Source organism: Coregonus lavaretus (assembly GCF_964263955.1).
Source record: "Coregonus lavaretus genome assembly, chromosome: 23".
Classification (NCBI taxonomy): Eukaryota; Metazoa; Chordata; class Actinopteri; order Salmoniformes; family Salmonidae; genus Coregonus; species Coregonus lavaretus.
Genome location: NC_140010.1, coordinates 27221009 through 27248506, shown reverse-complemented (window position 1 = coordinate 27248506; position 27498 = coordinate 27221009). Strand labels below are relative to the sequence as shown.

Sequence of the window (27498 nt, the reverse complement as noted above, 5' to 3'; positions counted from 1 at the left end):
GACAAGGCAATCAGGATAGTTAAACAGAGTAGCAGCAACGTTTGTGAAGAGTGTGAAATAGTGTCTATGTGAGAGTGTGTGTGTGGCGTCAATATACATGTGTGTTTTGTGTGTGTGACCCTATGTAGTGTGTGTGTGTGTGTGTGTTGGAGTGTCAGTGTAGTATGTGTGTGGGTAGAGTCCAGTGAGTGTGCATCTTGCAAGAGAGTCAGTGCAAAAAAAATGGGTCAATTAAAATAGTCTGTGTAGCTATTTGATTAAATGTTCAGCAGTCTTATGGCTTGGGGGTAGAAGCTGTTCAGGAGCCTTTTGGTCCCAGACTTGACACTGGTACCGCTTGCCGTGCAGTAGCAGAAAGAATGGCTCCTGAGTGGCGCAGTGGTCTAAGGCACTGCATCGCAGTGCTAACTGTGCCACTAGAGATCCTGGTTCGAATCCAGGCTCTGTCGCCGCCGGCCGCGACCGGGAGACTCATGGGCGGCGCACAATTGGCCCAGCGTCGTCCAGGGTAGGGGAGGGAATGGCCGGCAGGGATGTAGCACAGTTGATAGAGCATGGCGTTTGCAATGCCAGGGTTGTGGGTTCGATTCCCACGGGGGGCCAGTATAAAAAAAAATATGTGTTCACTAACTGTAAGTCGCTCTGGATAAGAGCGTCTGCTAAATGACTAAAAATGTTTAAAAAAAAGAGTGTATAACTTAGGCGGCAGGAGTCTTTGACAATTTTTATACATCCATAGCGGGATTTCAACTGTTTTGTTTGACAGTTTATTGTCAAATTAATTTATTATTGTATTTATTTTTAAGTTATATAACAACATTCCAACCTTGTTTAGCATTACCTCGTCCAAATATGGCATTATTCCACTATCCGTTTGGATCAGTTTCAATGGGGGACTGTTATTTTGAAGGCGAATTGATAATCCCACTATTGTGGCTATCTTCACACATCTGGAAACAGCAATTTCTCCATTCCCAACTGGTAGCTACCTCGAGTGATCCAGCTAGCTAACGAACGAACGCTTCAAATTGAAAAATCTGTATTTTGAGAGTTCTGGGTTGATGTTCCATATCCACTTTGCTACTCGTAGAACCTCCGTTTGGTAAAATTCGAAGAATAATAGAGATTATTTTAATCCAACTGCACAAAACAAGTGCAAAGTTAATAGCTACATTTCAGCTAGCATTGCTAGTTAGGAAAGCTAACGGTACGGTATTTTGTTTTCTGATATTTGGCTAAAAAGGCGGGTATTCTTTTTCGCCATCCCTCCATCAGCTTGTTATTGCTCATTAGAAGACTGTAGTAAATCGTAGCTAGCGTGCTCGTTAGCTTGATATAATATCGTGCGTATTCAGCCAGGAAGCCAATTCAAGGCCTTGCTTACCACCAGTCTTTTCATCGTCGTGCAGTGAGAGCTGACAGGTGAGTAGCGCCCATTGCTTAGTAACGTGCTAGCCAGCTCGCTCGTCGACTCGATGTTGTTGCTAGCTAACTGTCGTTCGGCAGCTGCCTACACCTATAACAATATTTTATAAGCTGTACGATAACAAGGTATACATTCAAGTGAACTGGAGCGGCTCTCAAACTAATTTAGCTAGCTAGCCAACTAACGCGGTTTGCTTGGTGTGCGTTGTTTTGAGCAAATACATAACTAGCTAACGTTAGCTAGTTAGGTCCCCACGGTATAATCTTGCTAATGTTAGCCACGTAACGTTAACTAAACGAATATGGAAGTGGCTGAGTTTGCTAACGTTACCTAGCTAGTTAGTTCGTGAAATGATTGGTAACTAGTTAGCTAACTAGCTCAATATTTACTATTCGACAGTTAACGTTGGCCTAGCTAGATATAGCTAGTTGCTAAATGTTTCGTGATATTGACTTTGTTGTTAGTCAGCAAATCAATGTGCCACCGCAGTGACGTCCTAGTTAGGTAGCTGCATATGTTGCTATCTAACCACCAGCTAGGTTACTTGCTAAATTAGCGAGCTATGAATGGCCTTGTCTGGAGCGTCAGGTGCACATACGAATTGGTGTCTAGCCTTTGGAATAGCCAGCAGGTCTGACCTTCTTGCCTACAGCTGCACTAGGGTCGGACAGCATTCTCCTGTGTATATTAAGACACTGCCGAGGCAGAACTAGATATGGCTCGGAAAATGTACCTCAATCCAGGGATAAGAAATGCGTTGTACTCTGAATTGCCCCATTATCCCAATTGTTACAGCAAGAAGATTGAACGATTGTTAAACAACTAGCAGTCATTCAATCTTCTCGATGTAACAGTTGGGATACTAGGACAATTCGGAGTACAATGCATTTCTCATCCCTGGATTGAGGTATGTTTTCAGAGCGCGACAGTGGTTTAATATACACAGATTTGCTGTGTGACCCTAGTGCAGCATTAAGCAAGCGGGTAGGATCTGCTGGCTAGCCTTTGGAATAGTCTCCATCAACAACTGCTGTTGTAAAAAGGGGTCTATAAATACATTTGATTGATTGATGTGGGGCGAATCATGCTGGAGGTCGCTATCTTTCACTGAAAGTTGATGATGCTCTCTGCTTTTTCCAGCAGTTTGGGTCAACTTTGTAGTTGAACTAACAGCCTTTACACAGCATTGCTTTATTGTATTTTGCTAGCCAGAATCACTGTAAATTGCAGTCACATGCCACCACGATTCTAACCTGGTCTCAGATCTGTTTGGGCTCTTGCCACAATTCCATAAGTAGCTAGTTAGCAAAAGAGCAGAAACTGCCATCCAGGCCTCCACGATCCACTGTCTAGTTGGCAAGTTTTGACTAGCTAGGTTAAGCTAGTAGTTAGGTTAACCATCGTCCTGTCCTCACATACAAACACACACACAATGGAAATCCTCCTTGCTAGCTTTACCTCATCGCATGGTCCCTGCCCAACTTGTCAGCAGGAGACTGAAGACTCAGCTGTGTCATCTTAGTAACAGGCCTGCACTGTCTCAATCCCAGTCAGACTATAGTATCCATAAGAATTTTCCTGAAATGTGTGGAGAATATCTAAACTAAAAGTGATAATACATAGTGCAAACAAGTTGGGTAGTACCAATGATGGAAATAGTCAAATTGTCTTTGTCAAGTTGGCTGAGGTATGGAATATTCAATAGGAACTTGTCAACTGTTGGCAACCCCTGGTATGCTATATCAAACCTATCATGTCATCAATCACTTTGATGGCATGTATTGCAGTCATCACCTTTTGTAGTAAAATATTTGTTGGAACTTTGTGCTTAAATTGCAATTTTTGTGGAGACCAGAACTATGCTTGCTTGCATACTGTACAACAGCACAGTCCTCAAGTGACGATGCAAATCAGTCAGCAAAATTGCAACAGGTTTATGTCAATACAAACTGTTAGCCTGTCCAAGAGCTTGTCCAATCCGCAGTGGATTTGAACGTTTGCAAAATTTCTGAAAATGCTTTTAGATATTTAGCCACGTATCAGATAGCATAATCTATCTTCTGTTTCACAGAATAAGCAGAAATTGACTAATAGACAATTACCTACAGGGTTAACATTTAAATGATAACGAGTTAGGCCCATATGCCAAATAGGTCCATGACACAATATTAAACATGACAGTTGTTAAAGAATAGTGTGGGAACCTTGTAACTGTTGGCCATGATCTCTGAATTAGTTGTGCAAAAAATAAGCACAAAAGTTGACTTGTTGAAACAATTGCTTTGATAACTGTAGTTAGTTGTGCGTTGCTTAATGGAAAAGCATCTGTGTAATTCATTACAATGGCCTGTTTAGCCCAGCTCACACTGTCTGTGGTAATGAGTATGTAGGTCAAAGGTCGTAAGCTTTACAGCCATGCCATTCTTTTTCTGCTTTGTATGCGAACACAAACAGAGCTCATGTTAGACAGGCATTCGATTGTTGGGGGATTATCACTTCTTTACAAATGGGACCTACTGGATGGAAAAGGGACATTTCCAATAGTGTTCATACTTATAGATTGTATGTTTTGTTGACACATATCACTAATGGAAATATTTCTTTGCACTTACATGGTGAGCTACAGCATTGGTTGCTGCAGTGTTTTCTCTGTGCGTATTCACAAGGAATCAAACGGGATGAAACTGAGGCACCTACCTGAATTTGTCCAATAAGAAACACTTGGTTTCGTTTTCCGTTGCAAAATGTTTTTCTATGGTGTGTGCTAATGAATGCAATCCAGGTAAACATATTTATTTCTCTATCCACAGCTTACTTGGTGACAAAGAGACTTCTCCCTGAGGAGCCAAGAAGTAGACGGCTCATGACTTCTGACCAGGATACAAAAGTTGTAGCTGAACCACAGGTGCAGCAAGTACAAGAAGCAAAAGAGAGCTCTCATCTGGTAGGTATCCAATACTAGGACCCTAGAAAATCTGCGATGCGGTGAACACGGACGGAATCCATACGTTAAAAAGGATTTCAACAATATTCAAAATATATTGAACATAGTAGGGAATCAACTAAATGTAACAAATTAATACATTTGCACAAGTTTATCATGGCGTTAACAGAATGCATCAGTGACTCGTATTTGTTTTTCAAACGCTAACATCACACGTGCGCTGCAAAAACACAGCTGAACAACAGCCTCTTGCTATGTGCACAGTTCAATTAAAGGGCAACTGCACTCAAAAGTGGTCTCCTGATGTGGTTTAAGCATTGTTGTGGACTTAGAACATCCAATGTTGTTTATTTTCTATTAAAGTGTGATTTTGAGAGGGAACCTGGAAAAACCAAACGGAGAAACTGAATTTGGGGGGAAAACAAAATGGAAGCAGGCAAAAAATAACAGATTTTATAGGGTCCTACAATACACATGCCTTTAACTAAAGCTGTATAAGTTCAAATTTGTATTTCTAATTTAGTTTGTAACCAATTTTGACTCCTTGTAGCTCCATTCCTCAATGCAAACATCTGTTGCCGTTCAGAGCTGAGGTCATTTATATAATAATAATTTGGTGGGTGCTTATTTGTCCTAGTTCACACATACACGTATATTAATACACGTGTGAATTGGAAATGTTTTTTTTTGCATATCCCAACTCCCCCTGAGACTCCCTCAGAGAATGGGGTCACAGCCAGGGTCTGCCATTATCAACGTCGACCCTCGAGCAATTACGGTTAAGTGCCTTGCTCAAGGGCACATCGACCGTTTTCTCTCTCTCACCCTGTCGGCTTCGGGATTCGAACTAGCAGCCTTTCAGTTACTGGCCCAACACGCTAACTGCTAGGCTACCTGCTGCCGCTTTCATCACTAAGTGTATTTTTTATTTCATATACAGTATTTATAGGGACAGGCATTCTTTGGTTGGCATTTTAACTCCTCTCAGTCATAGTTTTGCTGCAAGCTTTCATGTCGTTTCTGTTTCCAAGATACTCCTGGACTAGTATCCCTACAGATCTTCACTTCTTTCACACAATGGGGATGTGTGTGTGTGTCTCTGGGGCCGCATCCCAAATGGAAACCTATTTCCTACATAGTGCACTACTTTTCACCAGAACCCTATGGGCCTTGGTCAAAAGAAGTGCACTACATAGGGTATTCCGTGCCCTTGGACACCGGGTGCTACCTGCTGCATTTGATTGACAGCAACATAAGAGTTGCTATAGAGGTTCCAAACTGAAACTGTCTACAAAGGGATGTATGGGATTGGCCTTGCCTTGCTCTCCTCATTTTAACACAGGAGTGCTGTGCTCTTCTTGCATGGCGCAGCTATGTGGCTGGCTGCCTCGCTCAATAGATTTGTCATAAGGCTTGTACGGGTATGTTATTTACTTTTGACGTTTTATTAGATGAAGAAGAGCATGTTGTCTTTGCATGCTGTAGGCAACATTTTGTTAAGAAGCATGTGGACGCAGGTAGGCTACACATTCATTGAAATTCCCCCAGGTCTTCATTCTCTTGAGTTGGAAAGAATGTTAAGTTGAATAGCCTAAAAGGAGTGCCAAAAGGAAAGCTTATTCCACCCAAAGCTCCAAAATGAGGAAATGGAAAGACATTGCTGTCTTTTTCCAGTGTCATTTAGGCTAAACACATGGTGTAAGATTGGAAACAAGATTGGTGGCAGGAAAAAGTCCCCAATGGAGTCTTGAGGTTTGACGTATTTACATGTCTCAATCCAGGGACTTTTTGTTGTTTAGGAAATGATTTATGCCTCCCACCACTCACCTTATTAAATAATAACTTTTACTTCTATGTGCTCCTTGTTAACTTGTAGTGTGTTGTTAAACATCTCATTCTATATTCTGTGCTGCTCTGCGCAGCGCTACTGTGCCATATGGTGTGTGCATATGAACATTCATGAATTTCACATATTACCTATTTATAGCCATGTGTTCGACATGTCTTATCCAAACATGAAAGCTGTTACATTAATGAGTCTAATGCTGTTACCTTTCACTGGAATCTGCCTTTTGCTGCTTCTAGTATAGTACTAGTTACTGTTATGTGTCAGGGTTGGAGATAATTGTTTTCAGGATCTGGCTGTCCAAGAGATGTTTGTTTAGTTGTAGCCTAGGCTATATGCCAGAACCTGTAGGCTTGTGATGATGCACAAGTATAACATTTCCTGTGGACAGGGCATGTTTTCCCTAGGTCATTTGAATCCTGGGTGCTCAGCACATTACCAGTCCACTGTCTGTCTGCCCTGGGTCTGGAGCTCAATGTGGCAGAAGCCTCCAAGACAGACCAGTCCAAATTGTGTGTGTTTTTTGTTTAGTATCTTTTTCAGGGACTTTCACCTATCCCTGTCTACAAACGAACGCTTCCCTGGCCGTCTGACTGACTAAAGAAGCAATAAATGACAATAATGTCCCCCGACCACGCTGTCTATAGTTTATTATGAATAACATCCTCCCCAAAATAATATTTCCAATCAGGCTACTGGGGAAAGGGGAATCACACCCCTCAGCGAGGGAGTGAGGCACTGAGGCTTTTTATTGGGAAAGGTCAAGCGGACCTGAAACGCTCTGAAGCATTGGACACGGTAGTCAGTTATGTCAGGCCAGTTTCCATAGCAGCCAGGTCAGATGTGAGCACGGAAGTGGAAGTGTATTACATTATTGCATGACTGGATTATGGGCTTGTCGTTTCCCCTGCCTTGGTCTCGGTGTGGCTCCCTGGTTTTGATGTAGCGTTTTGACTCAGTCTCGGTGTGTGTGTTTTTATGCTTGACCAGACAGCCCACTGAGTCTAATGCAGAGTTTCTAAAAAATATGACCCGGGCAAACAGACCGAAGCTCCCAGTGAAAAGCAAAGGGCCTTGTTGCTGTTCCGTTAATGTATTGTATCACGCTGAAGAAAGCTGGGTTTACTTTGTCTCCCTCATGGATACTCACAGCCTCTTGAATTTCCCACAGCAGAGAATCATGGCTATCCAAGTTTTCCAATAACTATTATTGTACCAACGATGACTCTGGGGTCATGTTAACGCAGAATTCTGCGTTTTTCACCCTAAGAAAATCTAAAATGCTTCTAATTGTAATTTCTGCTTGGCTTCAGTCAATGTTCACTCCAAATCATGAATGTAAAAGGACTGTTGTGCTTGAGTTGCACTTGCTCCACTCGGATGACAGATATTGGCTATCATCTTAATAAATCAGATTCCCGTATACACTAACGGGCATTCAATCAGCAGACAGCGCTCTTACTGATGTACTTCGATGTAGTAGTTTTTCTCTGTTAGCAAAATAATTAGGAAATGTAGCTAGCTACATTCTTTCTATGATAAACATGTAAAATCTCATGGCCATGCATCATTTTAGCAAAAGATACCTTGCTTTTTCATTGTAAGCTAATTTACTTGTGTGGCTGCTAGCCAAATAGTGTTGCACTTTTGTCATCTGATTAAAAACGAAGCTTTTCTATTTCTTTTGCATTCATTAATTTTGTGTGAAGAGAAACTATAGTTGCACGCCCCTGATCACTCTATTGGCCGCAAAACATCACTGTTGACTTTCAATATAAAACTCACGTGAAATGGTTTAAAACGCTGGTTTTTGGATGGTCTGCGTTTGAAAATGCAGATTTCTAAAAGCTAATGCGACACTTGTATGTAGATTATGGATATTGGTGTGTTACTTAAACCCAGGTTAATCTGACACCTAAAGGCCTATTGGGAGTAGATTGTAGAAGGAGAAGCCTAGTACACGCCGTGGATAATCCATTCCTCGGCCGGCATGCCTCAGTCTTTGGCTCAGGTGGATATAACAATAACACACCTTAGCCATAAGTCTGTCTGTTCGTTGGTGACGTGGGTTTGATGTTCTGAGGGAGAGAGAATGACTCAGAGGGTAGCAGCAGCAGTGATGAAACCGAAGCGCCATTAAATGGAAATGAGTGACGGCAACGAATGAGCAGCTGCCACGTCAGGCGCCTCAGCAGCTGTGTGTCTCTCTCATCAGATCGTTTTTTTCCCCCGACAACCTGTCGCTCCTCGTGACCCAGAGGCGGTTTGACAGCACAGACGGACCACAGAAGCAGCCACAGCCTCAGAAGCACCAAAGAGCAGTGAAGACTATGGGAGGCAGAAGCCTGAGGAGGGCATGCTGAATGCGCTGTGCGATGCCTCGGAATCGGAAACCTCTGCGAATAACCAGGGGATAGTAGACTCTTCGTCGGTGTGCTCGGAAAGCTCTGGGAATATCCAGGAGGGGATACAAGTAGACTGTTGTGCTTGGCTCTGCCTGTGGTGGAGGAGGGGCCACAGGGACGGTCACTGTGTGCAGCAGGTGCGATGACTGTGAGCCCGGAGTGTGCAGGGCAGGATGCGCTGCTGGACTCTTTTCTCACAGTAGCCAGTGGAGAGTAACTGTTACAGACATGCTGCTTTGCCTCAGGACTCTATAGTATGGCTTTTACCACAGCCCTCCGCTACAGTCTTATAGCTTGTGAGTCTTGTGTATGGAATTGGCAGAACAATTACTTATCTCTTGTGAGTATGTCAGACTTCTCTTTGCCCAAAGCAGTGGCACTCAATCTGATTATCATCTATGTAATCTTAAGCATAATGTTGTCTTGATTGATATCTCTGTTAAGCCAGATCATATCTATGAAATTGTTGTAGATTTTTACTTAATGCATTTATTATAAACTCTGGTTTGTCAATGATGTAGCGATGGCTATATAAAACTACATTTGTTCTATGTCAACCTTTTCTGCCAACATTTGTGTATATTTTCCATGAATTCTTCTGTGGAACTACCATGGAAACATTTAGGTTACACTAGCATTTTCTCACTGAGTCTGTTGCCTCAACTCAAAGACTAAGCTACTTGATAACTAGTAATCCCAGAAGGGATGGTCTGCTTGCTGTGTGACAAGATGAAGTAGCCTATATCACCAGTCATTGTCTGCATGCATTGTAGTTTCTTCATACTGGCTATCAGCTTTGCTGATTTGACTGTACTGAGATGAACACTGACTTTTGGCCACTGGCCATTGCTATTTGCACATTGGTCTTTGTATGATCACACCACAAATCAAACCCAGCTTTATACAGCACACTTAAGACATGGTATGCAATGTAATGCGCTTTACAGGATAAAAACTAATAAACAATGAAGATAAAACCTGAAATATTTACTGCACAACAAACATAAGATAAAAAAACAAAAGAATGACACAAACTGAACGACTAAAAAGCACCCTAAGGAAAAGCAAAGCTAAAATATGTGTTTTAAGATCTCTTTTTAAGTATGTCCACAGTTTCAGCCCCCCTCGGGTTCTCTGGCAGGCTATTCCAGAGGCTGGGGTCATAAGAACTAAAGGCTGCCTCTCCATGCCTCTTTGTCCTAGGCTTTGGGATAGTTAAAAGGCCAGTGCCAGAGGACCTGAGGGACCTACTGGGTACATAACTTAAAAGCATATCTGACATGTATTGGGGTGCACAATCGTGGATTGATTTTAAAACCAATAGAAGAATCTTAAAATTAATTCTGAAACTCACAGGCAGCCAGTGCAGAGACCTTAAAACCGGTGTAATGTGTGCTTTCCGTCTGGTCTTGGTCAGTACCCGTGCTGCAGCATTCTGTATGTTTTGCCGTTGACCAATGGCTTTCTTGGGTAGACCAGACAGGAGAGCATTAGTCATCAAGCCTGCTTGTAATAAAAGCATGGATGAGTCTCTGTATCAGCCTGAGATAGAAAAGGCAGCACCTTGGCAATGTTCCTCAGGTGGTAAAAAGCTATTTTGGTCATATATGTAATGTGATTAGAAATTTAGTTCAGAATCTAAAATAACACCCAAGGTTTTTTTACCTGGTGTTTTATCTTTATTACCTGTGAATTAAAATGTGTGGCCAGATTCTCTCTGTGCTTTGGCTCCAACAATAAGTACCTCGGTCTTGTCTTGATTTAGCTGGAGGAAGTTGTGAGCCATCCAAGTATTTAAATCACTAATACAGTCTAATAATTTATCCGTGGAGCTAAAATCCTCTGGTGACACAAATGTTAAGTTGTGTAACGTCTGCGTAGCAGTGAAAATCTATGCTGTGCTTTCTGATAAGGCTGCCAAGGGATAACATTAGATTTGTATTTATATATATATATATGTATATGTATGTATATATATATATATATATATATATATATATATATATATATATATATATATATATATATATATATATATATATATATATATATATATATATATATATATATATATATATATATATATATATATATATATATATATATATATATATATATGCATGCATGCACTACCAGTCAAAAGTTTGGACACACCTACTCATTCAAGGGTTTTTCTTTTCTTTTTCTTTGCAAAGCTGTCATCAAGGCAAAGGGTGGCTATTTGAAGAATCTCAAATATAAAATATATTTTGATTTGTTTAACACTTGGTTATTACATGATTCCATATGTGTTATTTCATAGTTTTGATGTCTTCACTATTCTACAATGTAAAAAATACAAAAAAAGAAAAACCCTTGAATGAGTAGGTGTGTCCACATTTTTGACTGGTAGTGTATATATGAACAGTACGCAAGGTTGAGTGGAAGGGCCTTAAAAAGAATGAGCAGTTGTCAAACTCCTGGAGATGAGCTTCTCATTATTCCCTGATCTAGCCTATATTCTGCTATACTGATAGTATGCGTATACATCTGTACTCCTGTTATTGTTGTTGACCACCACTCCTACTTTCTTTTGTCTGCTGAAGCGTGGAGGCCTACCTGAACTCATGTATATAATACTCTCCTATCTTGTCTCCTGCCACAGGAATCCGCCAAGTTTTCTGACCTGAACCCCAATGCGAAAGCATGGGCCAATCACATGCTTAACCTGGACACCGCCACTGGGACTGCGAACACACCTGCTCTCCAGCCATGGAAGGACGGCTGCGATAGCAGCTCAGCTGACCCTGGGCCAGAAGGTCAGCCATTTTTAAGGACCGGATGGAAATAGTCCCTCCGTTACTGTGTCTGTGTCTCAAGTGGCACCTTATTCCCTACATAGTGCATTACTTTTGACCAGAGTCCTGGTCAAAAGTAGTGCACTATGTAGGGATTGGGGTGCCATTTGGTATGCAACCCCTGTCGTCACAGTGCACGGAGCAGCCAGGGGTTGAATCATTTATACTCAATTTAGTCAGAGGGAGAGCTATGAATATTACCAACCCATCCTTCCTTCTAACACATAAGCATAATAATTGTATGTGCTGATGTTAAGATTAGCCAAGTTTAGCAGCCGTGGCAGTTAACAAGGGAATGGTGGATACATGAAAATGATCAATTAGGACAAGTTTTTTCAGATTGAAACATCTACATATTATTCCCAGCTCATTATGTGAAGTTATTTGTGGCGATTACACTAAACACATTTTCATGGTATCCATTTTAACATCTAGATACTTACCTCACTTTCCCCTTGTATAGATACATTTACTACTAGTACTACGTAACATGTAGGCCTATTGTTTCTTCAACTTAAGCCATCACAGTATTACTAGCTAGTGTTAATGGATTGCTTGGTTGTCCCTTTGTTACTCTGTCCAGGCTATGAAGCCAGTAAAGACGGTAGCTAGTGTTAACTGCTTGGTTGGTTGTTCCTGTGTCTACCAGTGTCCAGGCTATGAAATGTTAACTGCTTGGATGGTTGTTTCCGGTTTTACTCTGTCCAGGCTATGAAGCCAGCAAAGACAAAGTGTTTGAGGAGCCACTGTTAGCCGACCCAGATGAGCCTCCGCCGGTGATGATGGCAGAGCCAGCCGCCACTGTCACCCTGGAGTGCTCCGACCCTGCTGCATACCCAGAGTCTGGCCAGGAGGCAACTCACACAGGTGGGATCCTCATCCACTGGAGTGGAGACCATTCACTTGAGTTGAGCAAAGCGTCTGTGAAAGTGATGCACAATTATACAAATGGTATTCCGAATTCACTGCAAAATTGTGTTTAGAATATTAGAAATGTATGGATCAATGAGTTTGTTTTAACTTAAACAACCTGTAGAGTTTCCTGTAGAACAGGTATTTTACAGTAATAGCCTACAGTAGGCCCTAAAAGGTACTGCGTGTAATAAAATGAATGGTCTAATGTCACGAGAGTGCACTATATAGGAAATAGGGTGCCATTTGGGACTAGGCCAGTGAGTTGAATGAAATGAATGGTCTCGTCATGAAAGTGAATGACTGAGTGTCTGTTCCCCCTGTGTGATGAACAGGCAGTGAGCCCCAGCAGGAGAGCTGTCAGGAGGACCTCCGGGAACACCTGAAGAAGACCCTGGAGTTCTGTCTGTCTCGGTGAGTAACAGCCATACTACACACTAGTTGTGTCACAAATTACACCCTATTCTCTATATAGTGCACTACTTTTGACCAGGGAGGGTCAATAGTACTCTGGTCAATTGGCCCTGGGCAAAAGTAGTGCACTATATAGGGAATAGGGTGCTATTTGGGACATAGACATTGTCTACTACAATACAGCCAATAATGCACTGGGCACACTTTGTGCTGCAGCAACCATATAAACTTGTGCAGCACAGAGGCACAGCTCTGCCATTACAGAATACAGAACTTTAATTGGCTCTTAGGGGCGGTTTTTTTTTATTTATTTTTTATTTCACCTTTATTTAACCAGGTAAACCAGTTGAGAACAAGTTCTCATTTACAACTGCGACCTGGCCAAGATAAAGCAAAGCAGTGCGATAAAAACAACAACACAGAGTTACATATGGGGTAAAACAAAACAAAAATCAAAAAAAATATATACAACAGAAATACAATTAATATACAGTGTGCAAATTTAGCAAGTTATGGAGGTAAGGCAATAAAATAGGCTATAGTGCAAAATAATTACAATTTAGTATTAACACTGGAATGATGTGCAAGAGATGATGTACAAATAGAGATACTGGGGTACAGATGAGCAAAATAAATAACAATATAGGGATGAGGTAGTTGGGCGGGCTAATTTCAGATGGGCTGTGTACAGGTGCAGTGATCGGTAAGGTGCTCTGACAACTGATGCTTAAAGTTAGTGAGGGAGATAAGTGTCTCCAGCTTCAGAGATTTTTGCAATTTGTTCCAGTCATTGGCAGCAGAGAACTGGAAGGAATTGCGGCCAAAGGAGGTGTTGGCTTTGGGGATGACCAGTGAGATATACCCGCTGGAGCGCAGACTACGGGTGGGTGTTGCTATGGTGACCAATGAGCTAAGATAAGGCGGGGATTTGCCTAGCAGTGATTTATAGATGGCCTGGAGCCAGTGGGTTTGGCGACGAATATGTAGTGAGGACCAGCCAACAAGAGCGTACAGGTCACAGTGGTGGGTATTATATGGGGCTTTGGAGACAAAACGGATGGCACTGTGATAGACAACATCCAATTTGCTGAGTAGAGTGTTGGAGGCTATTTTGTAAATGACATCGCCGAAGTCGAGGATCGGTAGGATAGTCAGCTTTACGAGGGCATGTTTGGCAGCATGAGTGAAGGAGGCTTTGTTGCGAAATAGGAAACCGATTCTAGATTTAACTTTGGATTGGAGATTCTTAATGTGAGTCTGGAAGGAGAGTTTACAGTCTAACCAGACACCTAGATATTTGTAGTTGTCCACGTACTCTAGGTCAGACCCGTCTAGAGTAGTGATTCTAGTCGGGTGGGCGGGTGCAAGCAGCGTTCGGTTGAAGAGCATGCATTTTGTTTTACTAGTGTTTAAGAGCAGTTGGAGGCTACTGAAGGAGTGTTGTATGGAATTGAAGCTCGTTTGGAGGTTTGTTAACACAGTGTCCAATGAAGGGCCAGATGTATACAAAATGGTGTCGTCTGCGTAGAGGTGGATCTGAGAGTCACCAGCAGCAAGAGCGACATCATTGATATACACGGAGAAAAGAGTTGGCCCAAGAATTGAACCCTGTGGCACCCCCATAGAGACTGCCATAGGTCCAGACAACAGGCCCTCCGATTTGACACATTGAACTCTATCTGAGAAGTAGTTGGTGAACCAGGCGAGGCAGTCATTTGAGAAACCAAGGCTATTTAGTCTGCCAATAAGAATGCGGTGGTTGACAGAGTCGAAAGCCTTGGCCAGGTCAATGAAAACGGCTGCACAGTACTGTCTATTATCGATCGCGGTTATAATATCATTTAGGACCTTGAGCGTGGCTGAACTGCACCCATGACCAGCTCGGAAACCGGATTGCATAGCGGAGAAGGTACGGTGGGATTCGAAATGGTTGGTGATCTGTTTGTTGACTTGGCTTTCAAAAACTTTTGAAAGGCAGGGCAGGATGGATATGGGTCTGTAACAGTTTGGGTCTAGAGTGTCACCCCCTTTGAAGAGGGGGATGACCGCGGCAGCTTTCCAATCTCTGGGGATCTCAGACGTTACGAAAGAGAGGTTGAACAGGCTAGTAATAGGGGTTGCAACAATTTCGGCGGCTAGTTTTAGAAAGAAAGGGTCCAGATTGTCTAGTCCAGATGATTTGTAGGGGTCCAGATTTTGCAGCTCTTTTAGAACATCAGCTGTCTGGATTTGTGTGAAGGAGAAGCGGGGGGGGCATGGGCAAGTTGCAGCAGAGGGTGCAGAGCTGGTGGCCGGGGTAGTGGTAGCCAGGTGGAAAGCATGGCCAGCCGTAGCAAAATGCTTGTTGAAATTCTCGATTATTGTAGATTTATCGGTGGTGATAGTGTTTCCTAGCCTCAGTGCAGTGGGCAGCTGGGAGGAAGTACTCTTATTTTCCATGGACTTTACAGTGTCCCAAAACTTTTTGGAGTTAGTGCTACAGGATGCAAATTTCTGTTTGAAAAAGTTAGCCTTTGCTTTCCTAACTGCTTGTGTATATTGGTTCCTAACTTCCCTGAAAAGTTGCATATCACGGGGGCTATTTGATGCTAATGCAGTACGCCACAGGATGTTTTTGTGCTGGTCAAGGGCAGTCAAGTCTGAGGAGAACCAGGGGCTATATCTGTTCTTAGTTCTGTATTTTTTGAATGGGGCATGTCTATTTAAGATTGAGAGGAAATTACTTTTAAAGAACAACCAGGCATCCTCTACTGACGGAATGAGATCTATATCCATCCAGGATACCTGGGCCAGGTCAATTAGGAAGGCCTGCTCGCTGAAGTGTTTTTGGGAGCGTTTGACAGTGATGAGGGGTGGTCGTTTGACCGCGGACCCGTTACGGACGCAGGCAATAAGGCAGTGATCGCTGAGATCCTGGTTGAAGACAGCGGAGGTGTATTTAGAGGGTAAGTTAGTCAGGATGATATCTATGAGGGTACCCATGTTTACGGATTTAGGGTTGTACCTGGTAGGTTCGTTGATAATTTGCGTGAGGTTGAGGGCATCTAGCTTGGATTGTAGGATGGCTGGGGTATTAAGCATATCCCAATTTAGGTCACCAAGCAGCTAGGGGAGTAGCTAGGGGAGTAATGTACACCACGACTGTACCATTTATTATGCTGTTCCCCGTAAAGTATGTGTATCCCGGGCCGTAGTTTTTGTTGATAGTAATCAAGTGCCTCCCATGCCAGAATACAGCCAGTGAAATATGTCACTGTGATGATGCACAATGGCTGCATACTCATTAGTTATCTTTGGCCCTTTGTGGGAGGTGTGTTCTAAATGAAAGCTTTATTTCATGCTGTCAAGAATTCACTGGTGGGTGCTGTGGGGAGGGAGGAGTGACTTAGGCTACAGGGAGTGACTTGTCTCTTTTTGCTTACAGGGAGAACCTGGCCAGCGACATGTATCTTATCTCTCAGATGGATAGTGACCAGTATGTGCCAATCGTGACGGTAGCTAACCTGGACCACGTCAAGAAACTCAGCACGGACGTGGAGTTAATCGTTGATATCCTACGATGTAAGTGACACCCTTTTATTTGAGACTATTGTTCTCTGAACCTTTTCTGATTTACTTGATACTAACAGCATTTTTTTGTTAAGACTAAAGAGACATGGTTGGGAATGGATGTTTCATTTTACTTAGATAATTGATGGATTTCAGTTGTATTAGTTAGCCTTCTTTGTACAACACCAATTCCTAGCAATATTTGTTACATGGCAATAAAGTTTTCTGATTTTGATTATAAAGTCACTGGACTATATTGCCCTGCCTTCGTAGCTCTGCCATTGGTCCAGGTAGATGAGAAGGGGGAGAAGGTGAGACCCAACCAGAACCGCTGCATCGTCATCCTCAGAGAGGTCCCTGAGAGCACTCCTATAGAGGTATGTTCACTGGCTAGTCTCCGTCTGTGTCCCAAATGGCCCCCTATTTCCTATGTAGTGCACTACTAGTGTACCACATAGGCAATAGGGTGTCATTTGGGACGTTCTGTCTGGACCATCTGCTAAGAAAACATTGCATTACCTTAGACTGACTGACTGTATCCAGTATGGCAGACAGTGGAAATAAATCAATCAGGTTTCAGCAAGACTAGGTCGTTCTAGTACAAGCTCTTATGTGACTAGGCTATATGTGTGTTTTATCCAAGGCATTGTAGGTAATTTCCTGTTGAGTGCACAGCACACTACCTGGGGTGTAATCATTACTCCAAACAGTTGCAAAACTTTGTTTTGCAATGAAAACTAGCGTTTCTATTGGGCAGATTCAGGTAGGTCCCTCCCTGTTTGCTGAACCTGTCCAATCGAAACACTGACCACAACCCTGAGTCGTTTTCCTGGAATCGTAAACCGTACTGGTGACCCATGTCTCTGTGTCAATTATTTATTTGCTCATCTTCCATCTTGCCATGTTGACACCCTGTTTGACTTTTATAAAGTCATGGTAATGACACATTGTTTAAACAGTGTTTAGAGGTTTCAGCTATTGTGCAAGTGGGTAGTCATCACATTTCATGCAGTGTGACAAATTAAAGGGTGATGTTTTTGGCAGTTAAGAATTCAAAACATTTTAATGGTGTTATTGAGTTATTTCAGTCTGAACCGTACTCCCATCATGGAATATTGACAATATTTGACATTGTTAGGGCTGACTTATTTTTTAGTTTTGTGTTGGATACAGATAGAAGAGTGAGTGTGTTGAAATAGCAGAGCGCCAGATTCAAACCAATGCTCCAGCGATGTGTTCCAGAGGCAGTGGCTTAGACCACTAGACAACCCTAAGCTTTTCAATTGAAACCAGGAACTTGCTCACATTTCCTGAGAGGTTTTGGCATTACTAAAAGAATAGATCAGGATTTTGGCAATTAAGTCCTTTATCTACTTCCCCAAAGTCAGATGAACTTGTGGATACAGCGGTAGTTTCGCGAGCCAATGCTGACTAGCTTAGCGTATGCTAGCTGTACCTGAAGACTTAAATCCTGAACTATCCCTTTAAGCTTGACATTTGCTCTTGTTTTGCAGGAGGTCGAGGCTCTTTTTAAAGGAGAGAACTTACCTAAATTCATCAATTCTGAGTTTGCCTACAACGACAACTGGTTCATCACCTTTGAATCTGAAGCAGATGCACAACAGGTAAGGAACATTCTGGAATGTTGCACCATTGCATGATTATAGCTCTTGATTTTGTGCTTTTCCCCTGCACGCCATAGCATGTTTTAGGATTGTAGGGCTGGTCAGTGTTTGGTGTACAATCGCTAGTTGCGGCCGTACAGGGTTTCATACTGGCCTTGAGCTTACGTCCTTATCAATGGATATACAAACTGAAGGTATATTTCCTGTCTGAAGTGTTTATTAACCTTTTTTCCCTAGGCATATCAGTATCTTCGTGAAGAAGTGAAAACCTTTCAAGGGAAACCTATTAAGGTAAGCTAATTCATAATGTTTTTGTGTTAATTAAGGTTAAAATGAACATGACCCATTTACTGTACTTTCTGGAGTATTTCAGAGTATGGGAGTTCAGAACCTTTTTCCGTCTACATAACAGCTAATGCTTTCCCCCAAAAGACTTGCAGTGGATAACATAACAATTCAATCTACAGTGTGTGTATGGGTTCATTTAGAGTTTAAGTGAAATAATACCTCAGAGAAATGTGGCTAATTTATTAAAATCTCTGCACTGCTTTGAAATGCCTACTTTGCAGATTTGTTTTTGAGGAAAAATCTATTTTATAATAAACTCTAAATTCTTAACCCCAATCAGGCACGGATAAAGGCGAAGGCAATTGCTATCAATACTTTTATGCCAAAGAATGGCTACCGCCCGGTGGAGGTGAACCCGTATGCTCAACAGCAGCAGCAGCAACAGCAACAACAACAGCGTTACACCTCCTACTACATTCCTCCAGTGTACAGCCCTCAGCAGCAGTTCCCCCTCTACAGCCTCATCACTCCACAGGCCTGGTCAGCCACCCACAGCTTCATAGACCCTTCACTGGTGAGGACAACAGTCATGCACACACCTACAAACCTACAATACAGACTAGGGTTGCAAAATTCCCATAATTCTGATTGGGAAATTCATGGATTTTATGTGTTTTCTCTCCTGATTCCGGGTATCTTCCAACCGGGGTTTCTGGAAAACCTGGGAATGTTAGGACATTTTTTGAAAACTTTTGGGAAATTACCAGGATTTTTCAAACCTACCACCCACAAACCTACAAGGCATCAGTAGAGAATTGTCATAATTTCACTGTATGATATGCTGCTAGAACTCTTTAAAAAGGTTTTTGATTTAGTGTTTCCTTCTATATTCAACAGGTTACATCATTTCACAACACCCAATTCATCAATGGATTTACAACATCCCATAGTTTTAAACCAGCGACGTCTCCTCTTGCTGGTGTTAGGCACTACTCTCCCAGGAATAGGTGGGTAAACTGACACTCCATCTAATGTATACGATACTACCAAGAATGTCCACATGACTGTGCTTGTATAATAGAAATAGAATGAGTAGAACGGGAATCTCCATTCAAGTCAATAATGCCATAATGTGTGCTCATTCCAATTCTATTGCTTGTATAGATGTAGGATATTTAAATATTATTGACCAGTGTTTCTTGTGGAATTTTTCAGGAATCACACTCACAGTAAACCACACCTGAGGCCCACAATACCCAACGCAGATCAGCGCGGCACAGGGCTCCTGGACAGCCCCACCATCTTCAACTTCCCAACAGAGCGCATCCTGAACGGGGTGCCCCGGGGTTCCCCCCAGACGACGCGGCTCCCGAGCCAGAACAGAACCAGGTTACCCCCCTCCACCATGACTTACCCCAGGAGGGACGTCGGTACGGGTCGGGTGGAGCCCGTCAGCACCGACTACTCACTGGGCATGGGCCGGGGAAGGTAAGTGATCATCCACTATCTCCATGAGCATCACCACCGTAGACATCCATAGGATGGGTCCCAAATGATACCATATTTGTTATTTAGTGCACTACTTTTGACAAGGGCATCTGGTAAAAAAAAGTAGTGCGCTGAATATGGTGCCATTTGGGACACATTATAGTTTTACAAGAGAGAGAGCATGGTGCTCAAATTTTTGAATAGTTGAAATATCTGTAAGGCTAAATTGTGCTTCAAATAGATAAAAAATGTCAGTGAATCTTTCAAATGTTCTCTTTCTTAAAGGACAAATATTTATGGTTCTAGGAAAAAGAGGGACGACAACAAGTTTACAGTAAGTACATATTTTTTAATTTCTCTCCTCTTAAACTAGTCTTTGACTTTGAGAAAGATCCATCAGTACTGATGCTGCAAGCTTTTCAGGCTGTGACATCTCCTGACTGAATTTTTATATTGCAGGGATTTTGTACGTACGGTTGCCTAGCACACAGGACCTCACAAAACAGCTGGCGTTAGCTCCCTGGCCTACATAGTGCACTCCTTTTGACCACAGCCCTATAGGCCCTGGTCAAAAGTAGTGCACTATAAAGGGAATCGGGCGCAGAGGTTGTATTCTCTGACTGACTCACTGCATTGTGCCGACTCTGGTGTGTTTGGTGTTTAGGGAGTGGCCACCCTGTCTGACTGTGTTTGATGCTGTTTTGTTGTATAGAGAGTGGCCACCCAGTCGCCCCCTCCTCAGAAGCCCCCGTCCCCCAGCTTTGAGCTGGGGCTTTCCAGCTTCCCCCCCCTTCCTGGGGCTGCAGGCCACCTCAAGACCCCTGACAACATGTTTGAGAACAGACTGGCCAGCATGGTAATAGGAACCACAAAGGACAGGGTCAGTATTTACCAACACAGGCTGTCATATCCAGGCCACCATACTCTGTGTGGGTCCCAAATGGCACCCTATTCCCTATATAGTGCTCTACTTTTGACCAGGACCCTTTGACCAGGCAATATGGTGCCATCTGGGATGCAGCCAAGCTCTTATCTCCAAGCCAACATAGTCGATCACTCAGCTCAACATTTCAGCTTTGCTGTCAGTAGGAACCTGATGTGTTGTTGTTTTTCTCGTCCTGTTCCAGAATGTAAGCGTTGATGCCAGCGCTGCAGGTGCCCTCCTCCCCTCAGGAGGACCCAAGGAGCCACTGAGGACTGTCACGTCTCCACAGCCCCCGAGCCTCCAGCCCGCTGCTCCACCAGCCCCGACCCTAGCACCAGCCTCTGTCCCTGTCCCTGCTTCCTCCCAACCCGCAGAGTGAGTAAAGGACACGCGTGTTTCCAAACCCCCCCCCACCCCACACTATTTTCATAAAAATGTATAAACATTCCCCCACTAACACCATACGATTTGTATAGAAAAACAAAACTTATTTTGTTTTTCATCTCATACAGTATCTTTTCTCTCACACTTATCTCTATTTTCTCATCAAACATGCCAAACACCATACATATAGTAGTTGATGTCAAAAATAGATCGGTGTAGAAAAAACAAACAGAACTGACTTGGCAGCATTTCATGTCCTACACATCTTTGTGAATAAATTGTGAGGTCCTGTGTGTGTGTTTCAGGGAAATGAAGGTTCCGGAGGTGAAGCAGAAGGAGACCCGGGTCTCTGTGGAGCTGGTCACTGACACCCTGTACACCGCTAGCAAATCTGTTCAAGTCAATGGGGCTGCTACAGTAAGTACTGGTTCACCAAAGCGTTTAAACATAACCAGGTGCAATTATCGATATTATTAGCTGATATAGATCTTTTGATAGTCATAGATGCTGATTTGTTGTTGGTAATGATAGTGTTTCTTAGACTTTAATGCATGTCAAACCAGGGTGCATAGGCAATGTCCTATGAAATGGATCAGCTACAAATCTAGCTTTTTGTTTTGTGTTCAGGAACTGCGAAAGCCCTCTTACGCTGAGATCTGCCAGAGGATTAAAGACCACGCACCGACACTACAGGCCGCTAAAGAGGCCAAGCCAGCCAGCAGCACTGCCTCCACAGGAGAAGAGAGGAAGTGCCCTGATGCCGCCCCAGGGGACAGGAGCGAGCCCAAGGCCCCCCGAGAGACATACCCAGGCTCCTCCAAGCCTGCTACCACAGGCAGACCCCGAGAGGTCCGGAGACCAACCGGCCGGTGGCCATCACCACCTCCCCACCACCCAGGGAAGGGTCCCAGCAGCAAAGATCTCAACACCCCCCCAAAGTACCTGCAGTAACCCCTAACTGCAATCAAGTCAATTTCAAAGCAAACACGTGAGAGGAAAGAAATCTGGAAAAAGTCAGGGCTATTGAAATACAACCTATCCTAAAATCACCAGTCAGTCACAGCATAGAGAGGATGCATTTCTGGATCAGGGCTTACTGACAATAGCACGTTAGTGTGCATGTAGAGCACTGTTCATCATATTTACTTATTTATTTTTGGGGGTTTTATTTGTTTCTTTCATTTTCATTTTTTTTTGCATTATTTTGTGTCAATCTGTAAAATGTACTGTTGTTCAGATTAGTGGGATAAATTAATATGTCCAAACTGCCTTCCAAGATAGTATTGTGAGAGTAGGTAGACCATCAATGGAAGCCACCCAGTGAGTGAATGAAAGGACACAGATGAGCAACAGAATAACGGTTTAGGTCTTGTTAGTTGTGGGGATGTCTCTGTATGTTGTATGCAGTCTTATTAAGATGTAATGTGATTCCATTGCATTGTCCCAAATGACACCCTATTCCCTGTGTAGTGTACTATTCTCGGTCGAAAGTAGTGCACGACATACGGAATAAGGCGCCGTGTGGGACGCATCCATAATGGTTTTTACGTATTTGCGTTCATATGCAAGGTCAACTAGTCTAGTCTCATTTTACGGACTGAGGGATTTCTGAGATTACCTTTTTGCCAACATGGAACTCTATGTCATTGTAACACCAGCATATGAGGAGAATACGTTTATTTGCATACTGGTTTTGATTGTTGGTACAAGTACTACTAGTTGTTGCATGCTGGTGGTTTTGAGAGCGCCTTAGTCTTTCTTTATCTGGCATTTCTTGTGGTAAACAATAACATTTAGTTGTTTTCTGCTATCCCATTCACAGGAGTCTGTTTCCTAGCCATATAAAACATATTGCTAGTTAGGCCTCTTAGAGAGAGGTACTATCAGTGTCAGTAGAAATCTACATGTATTTTGATCTCAGAAAAAACGGATAAATTCATCACATGGTGTCGATTGGTGACTCTTCTCGTTCTTCTATTTTGCTGTGAAACAAGCATGTCAAAGACTAGTTCAGCGGGCACATGTTGGCAATGGAAGTGGCTAGGCTACTATAAGGAGTAGGCAGTAGGGTTTTGGCAGGGTGCAGTGACTTCATTATTTTAGATAGCTATGGTGCTAGAGGATGAACCTGGAACGTGTTACTTCAATTAATCTGGTACTGTACTTAGATAATAATACTTGATACATGTCGTCAACTAAACTTTGCACTATTTGTTTTGTTTCTGGATTAAGAAATCCATATTTTAACTACATATCAGAAGCAAAAAGGGAACCTAACATGTGAAGCTAGTTTCATATTCTCTGAAATGTAAAGACGAATATTGAAAGTTCTGATAGTCACATAATAAGCCCTTTAAAATTTCAGTTATACAACAAATTCAGTTTTTTCCCCTCTTGGATTTCAACTGTCTTCTTGCCATTTGACTTGCACATTATTATTAAATGTTGTGACAGGGTAATCAGTTTCAGAATATCTAAATGTTGACACATTTTATTAACCTCTACACTGAGAAATTCACACACGTTCAACTTTGTTTGTTTACTGCCATGTAAATGCCTACTAGACATATTTCTGTGCATGATGAAAATAACTTTAGTCTTGTTATTTTCTTTTGTGCTCACTTTCATTGATTTAAACCTATGGAGTCCCACTAACTGGCTTATTTTTGCAGTGGCGTTTTATTTTATTTTGCTTTTGAGGTAGTGAATTGTGAAACCACTGGTACGTGGTGTTTTTTTGAAGCTGTTTCAGCTTATTCAGTATTATAGTAGCTAATTGTAATGTGGGTTTACACCTTAGAGCAGAGTTTCCCAAACTCTGTCCCGCCCCACCCCCCTGGGTGGACGTTTTGGTTTTTGCCCTAGAACTACACAGCTGATTAAAATAACCAACTAATCATCAAGTTTTGATTATTTGAATCAGCTGTGTAGTGCTAGGGCAAAAAACTAAATGTGCACCCAGGAGGGGCACCAGGACTGAGTTTGGGAAACCCTGCCTTAGAGAATGTGTATACCTGATTGCTCAAAAAATTTGAAAATTAAGTGGAATTAGTTTAAAGGAAGATGTGGGGTTTTCCTTCACTACAAATGTTAGATATGAAGGTAAAAGATGAGAGGCAGCCCTTTTAAAATGAAGGTATAGCTTTAGTCATTAGGTGACACTCAGAAAATATGAGTAGTAAACTGCACCCTGTGAGCAGGCAGAGCCTGACCTTTGACCTGTTTGGATGCTGTAAACCTGAGCAGCCACTGAGTCCTTTCAGTTTGGACAAATGTTAGGCAGAGCAGGCAGCACTCTTGGGTTGTTCCAACTCCTCCCCCCTCCATACAGTAGAAATGCCCGGTTCATTGCAGGACTTAACTAACATTTATTTTTAGCATGTTTTTCTTCTGGAGATTTCACCTGGCTCTCCATACAACAACCATATAGCATCCAAATTCCCCTCTGTGCTTTGTATAAATCTCAATAATGTGGAACTTGTGCGCTTCTTTAGTGTGTCATTGACGTCTTCCTGCAACAAGGAGCTACCCTGGAGTACTCTGCTTAGAAAATAGGACATTTCGGAGAGAGGAGACATTGCCTGTACTGATAGTCATTGCTGCTTTTGATTTGGATTATTTTTGGTTTGCAAACACATTATTTGTAGAGTTTGATTCTGAAGAACTGAGATGCACTTGAATGGGCAGTCTTAAATGGCAGATTTATTATAAAAAAGTTTTCTTTCCTGAGATGGTATAAAATACATGTTGTACCATATCTGCTTATTTATAAACCAGTGCTGTTTATTCCATGAGATATCATTAGAAAAGTTTATTTTGAAGAAAAAATATATACAATTATATATTTACAAATGTATAATTTCCATCCAGTGTTTAAAAACTTGAATTTTATTTAAACTTGAAAATGACTTTGCCTTAACTTTTATACGAGATAACGTAGTTAGTTTATTTCTTTTCAAACCCCAACATGTTACTAAGGGAGACCCATGGAAATATTTAGTCATTCCAAACATCACAAGTCTTACTTGGTCTTAAAGTACAAATCTAGCAGCATTTTATTTTGGTTTTGTAAAATTTAACTCAATCTCTTTTGATTAACCTTGTTTCTTGTTTCAATTTTCAGTTTGTTTTGGGGAAAATATAAATCCTGTAAATGCAACATTGTCAATACTGTATCAAATATGTGCACTTTGAAGTGTGTGCTTAGCTTGTACAGTTGTAAATAATCAGAAAATATAAAGAGAGACCTTAAAATGATAAAAAAAGAAACATATATTGATCTTGTTGAAATATTAATGTCGCTTTTGAGCTGGATGTAGGATAAAAACTAAATGTTGTGGTTTGAATTTCTGTTTTTCTTTTGTTCTGGTGTGAAGAATTGCGTCTGCCTCACTTTGCAATGTGGGCAGGTTGTCTGATTGTAACTTTTTAAATGTCATTCTCATTCCATTTCCTTGTGTTTTCTCAACAAACAAGTGTTTGTTTCTTTTGTTCAGCCCCTTCACTGTGCACAATGAGAGAAGGGGAGAACCTACCTGTGGTACAAACACATCTTTAAATGACCGTACAAAGTCAGTAAGTACTATGTCTTGTGACAGACTGCTTATATCAATCTGATGTGTGATTTAGCCCATAAAAGATTTCTTTATGAATCACATTGAAGCACATTTTAAGCACAGGAACATCAAATCTTTCACACACAACTAATGTCAATTCCACAGCAGCATTACGGTATAATTGTGCCAGACAAAAACCTTTAATCGTTTGGAGCAAAGTGATTAAAGCGTTGTTGGTATTTTGTTGATATTCTGTTCTTAGTTTTTATTTGAAGTTTTGTTTTTCGTGAAGATGTACATCAACTGAACTTTCGTAGCCCCCAGAAGTAATAACTAAATTTTTTTGGGTAGGCTTTACCAGTGTTTAGACTCAATCATAATAGTGTAGATATTTTTTACACTTAGCATTTCTGCAAGAAATTAGTTTTCTGGCAGACTGTATAACATACTGTTCATTGTCTTTTGTATAATTTGATCACACATGTGGACTGCATTTAATGTGGCAAAAAAAAACATTAACTGTGCCATTTAATTTGTTTCAGCCTGGCAGTTTGTTTGACTTGTACATAATATTTAAACGCCTGCCATTATATTTTGATATTTGTTGTTTACTGATGGGAAGTGTAGCTGGTCCAGAATTATAAAACTGGGAACTAAAATCTGATACCACTGACATTAGACAAAGTACTTATAGCAACCTGCATCTGACCGGGTATCTGATCTGGCTTATGAAGTCGAGGCATGTTTGTCTGTAAATTTAAGCTGGTCTATGCTAGTAGGCCTATCTAATGCAAAATGCTAATGCTGTTGTCTTTGCAGATTGGGTATCGATATGCTATCAGGCTGGGTACTGTGGGAGTGTAGGAGAAAGTGATGTGCGTGAGAGTGTGTGTGTGTCTGTGAGTGAGAAGTGTACCACCTGGGGTCAGCAGAAGTATAAAACACAAATGTAAAGTTGACTGACGGTTGAAGTCAAGTTAACCCAAGGTTGATTCGCCAGCCAGGTGTGTGCAGCATAATGATGAGAAAAGGATTTTGCGTTAAATGTTATTGGTTCATCTCTCCAGAAGATGATGGCACTGCTTACAGTACAAAAGACTGTGTTGAACTTTTTCTTCTTTCTTTTGCTCGCACTACTGAAGCCCTGTTGTAATGTTCGGGCTGTTCTCCTTGTGTTACTGTACACAGACAGTGTTTCTCATATCAGGCCGTCTCGTTCTCCTTGCCCAGTTCGCTCCTATCAGCTTCGTCTCACCAGTTTGACAGTGCCATGTATTTTTTTGAAACGGCTACAGCTTGTTGTAAGTTGACCTTGCGTCTAAAGTGATGTTACAATGCACCAACTGACTGGAATGAGACATATATCCATTGTCTCACTATCAACTCACTGTGGTCAATTAACTCATTTTTACCCCTACCATGTTACGCTAACAGCAGAGGACAATCGCTGACTTTATGGGGGAGAAGAACCTATGAACATAACAGCAGTAACAGACAGTTGTTCATGGAGGTATCTTTGAGAGGGCTTTTGATTTGTCTTACCTATTCTTCCATTAAGACTGGAATCAAGCATACATGTCAACTATTGATAATTTAAGTTACTCTTGTGTCATGATGTTAAACTGTCTAATTTGGAGGGAAAAAATGTAGCTTACTGAAAAATAAAGATTTAGGCACTGTTAATGAGTTCTGTCTCGTGATGTGTGTGTGTCCCCCATAATCTGGGATGTCTGGAGGCTGATCCAGAAATCAGGATAAATGAGTTAGCCCAAAAATATTCAGAGAAATAAAGGCTTGAAAATGTGAAATTGACATGGTATAATTGAATCAAATCAATGACCCATATTCAAGCTTAGCTTTCTAAAAGAAGCAAAAAACATGTATCTGGTTATCAAAATT

At 41.8% G+C, this 27498-nt stretch overlaps 1 protein-coding gene across 2 annotated transcripts; it reads left to right on the top strand.

Moving 5' to 3' along the window:
- Positions 1-970: 970 nt before the first annotated feature.
- Positions 971-27282, top strand: larp4b (La ribonucleoprotein 4B). 2 transcript variants are annotated; one of them, XM_084139781.1, is made up of 17 exons: positions 971-1422; positions 4237-4370; positions 11266-11419; positions 12167-12325; positions 12706-12784; positions 16209-16345; positions 16607-16710; positions 17848-17958; positions 18196-18249; positions 18587-18820; positions 19144-19253; positions 19462-19734; positions 20020-20068; positions 20447-20614; positions 20862-21034; positions 21349-21460; positions 21671-27282. In XM_084139781.1, exons 2-17 carry the CDS (start codon positions 4290-4292, stop codon positions 21992-21994), a joined length of 2322 nt encoding a protein of 773 aa, XP_083995907.1. In that variant the 5' UTR covers positions 971-1422; positions 4237-4289; the 3' UTR covers positions 21995-27282. The 2 variants fall into 2 exon arrangements, with proteins under 2 accessions (XP_083995907.1, XP_083995908.1); XM_084139782.1 differs by having other exon boundaries at positions 985-1422; positions 20041-20068.
- Positions 27283-27498: the final 216 nt, after the last annotated feature.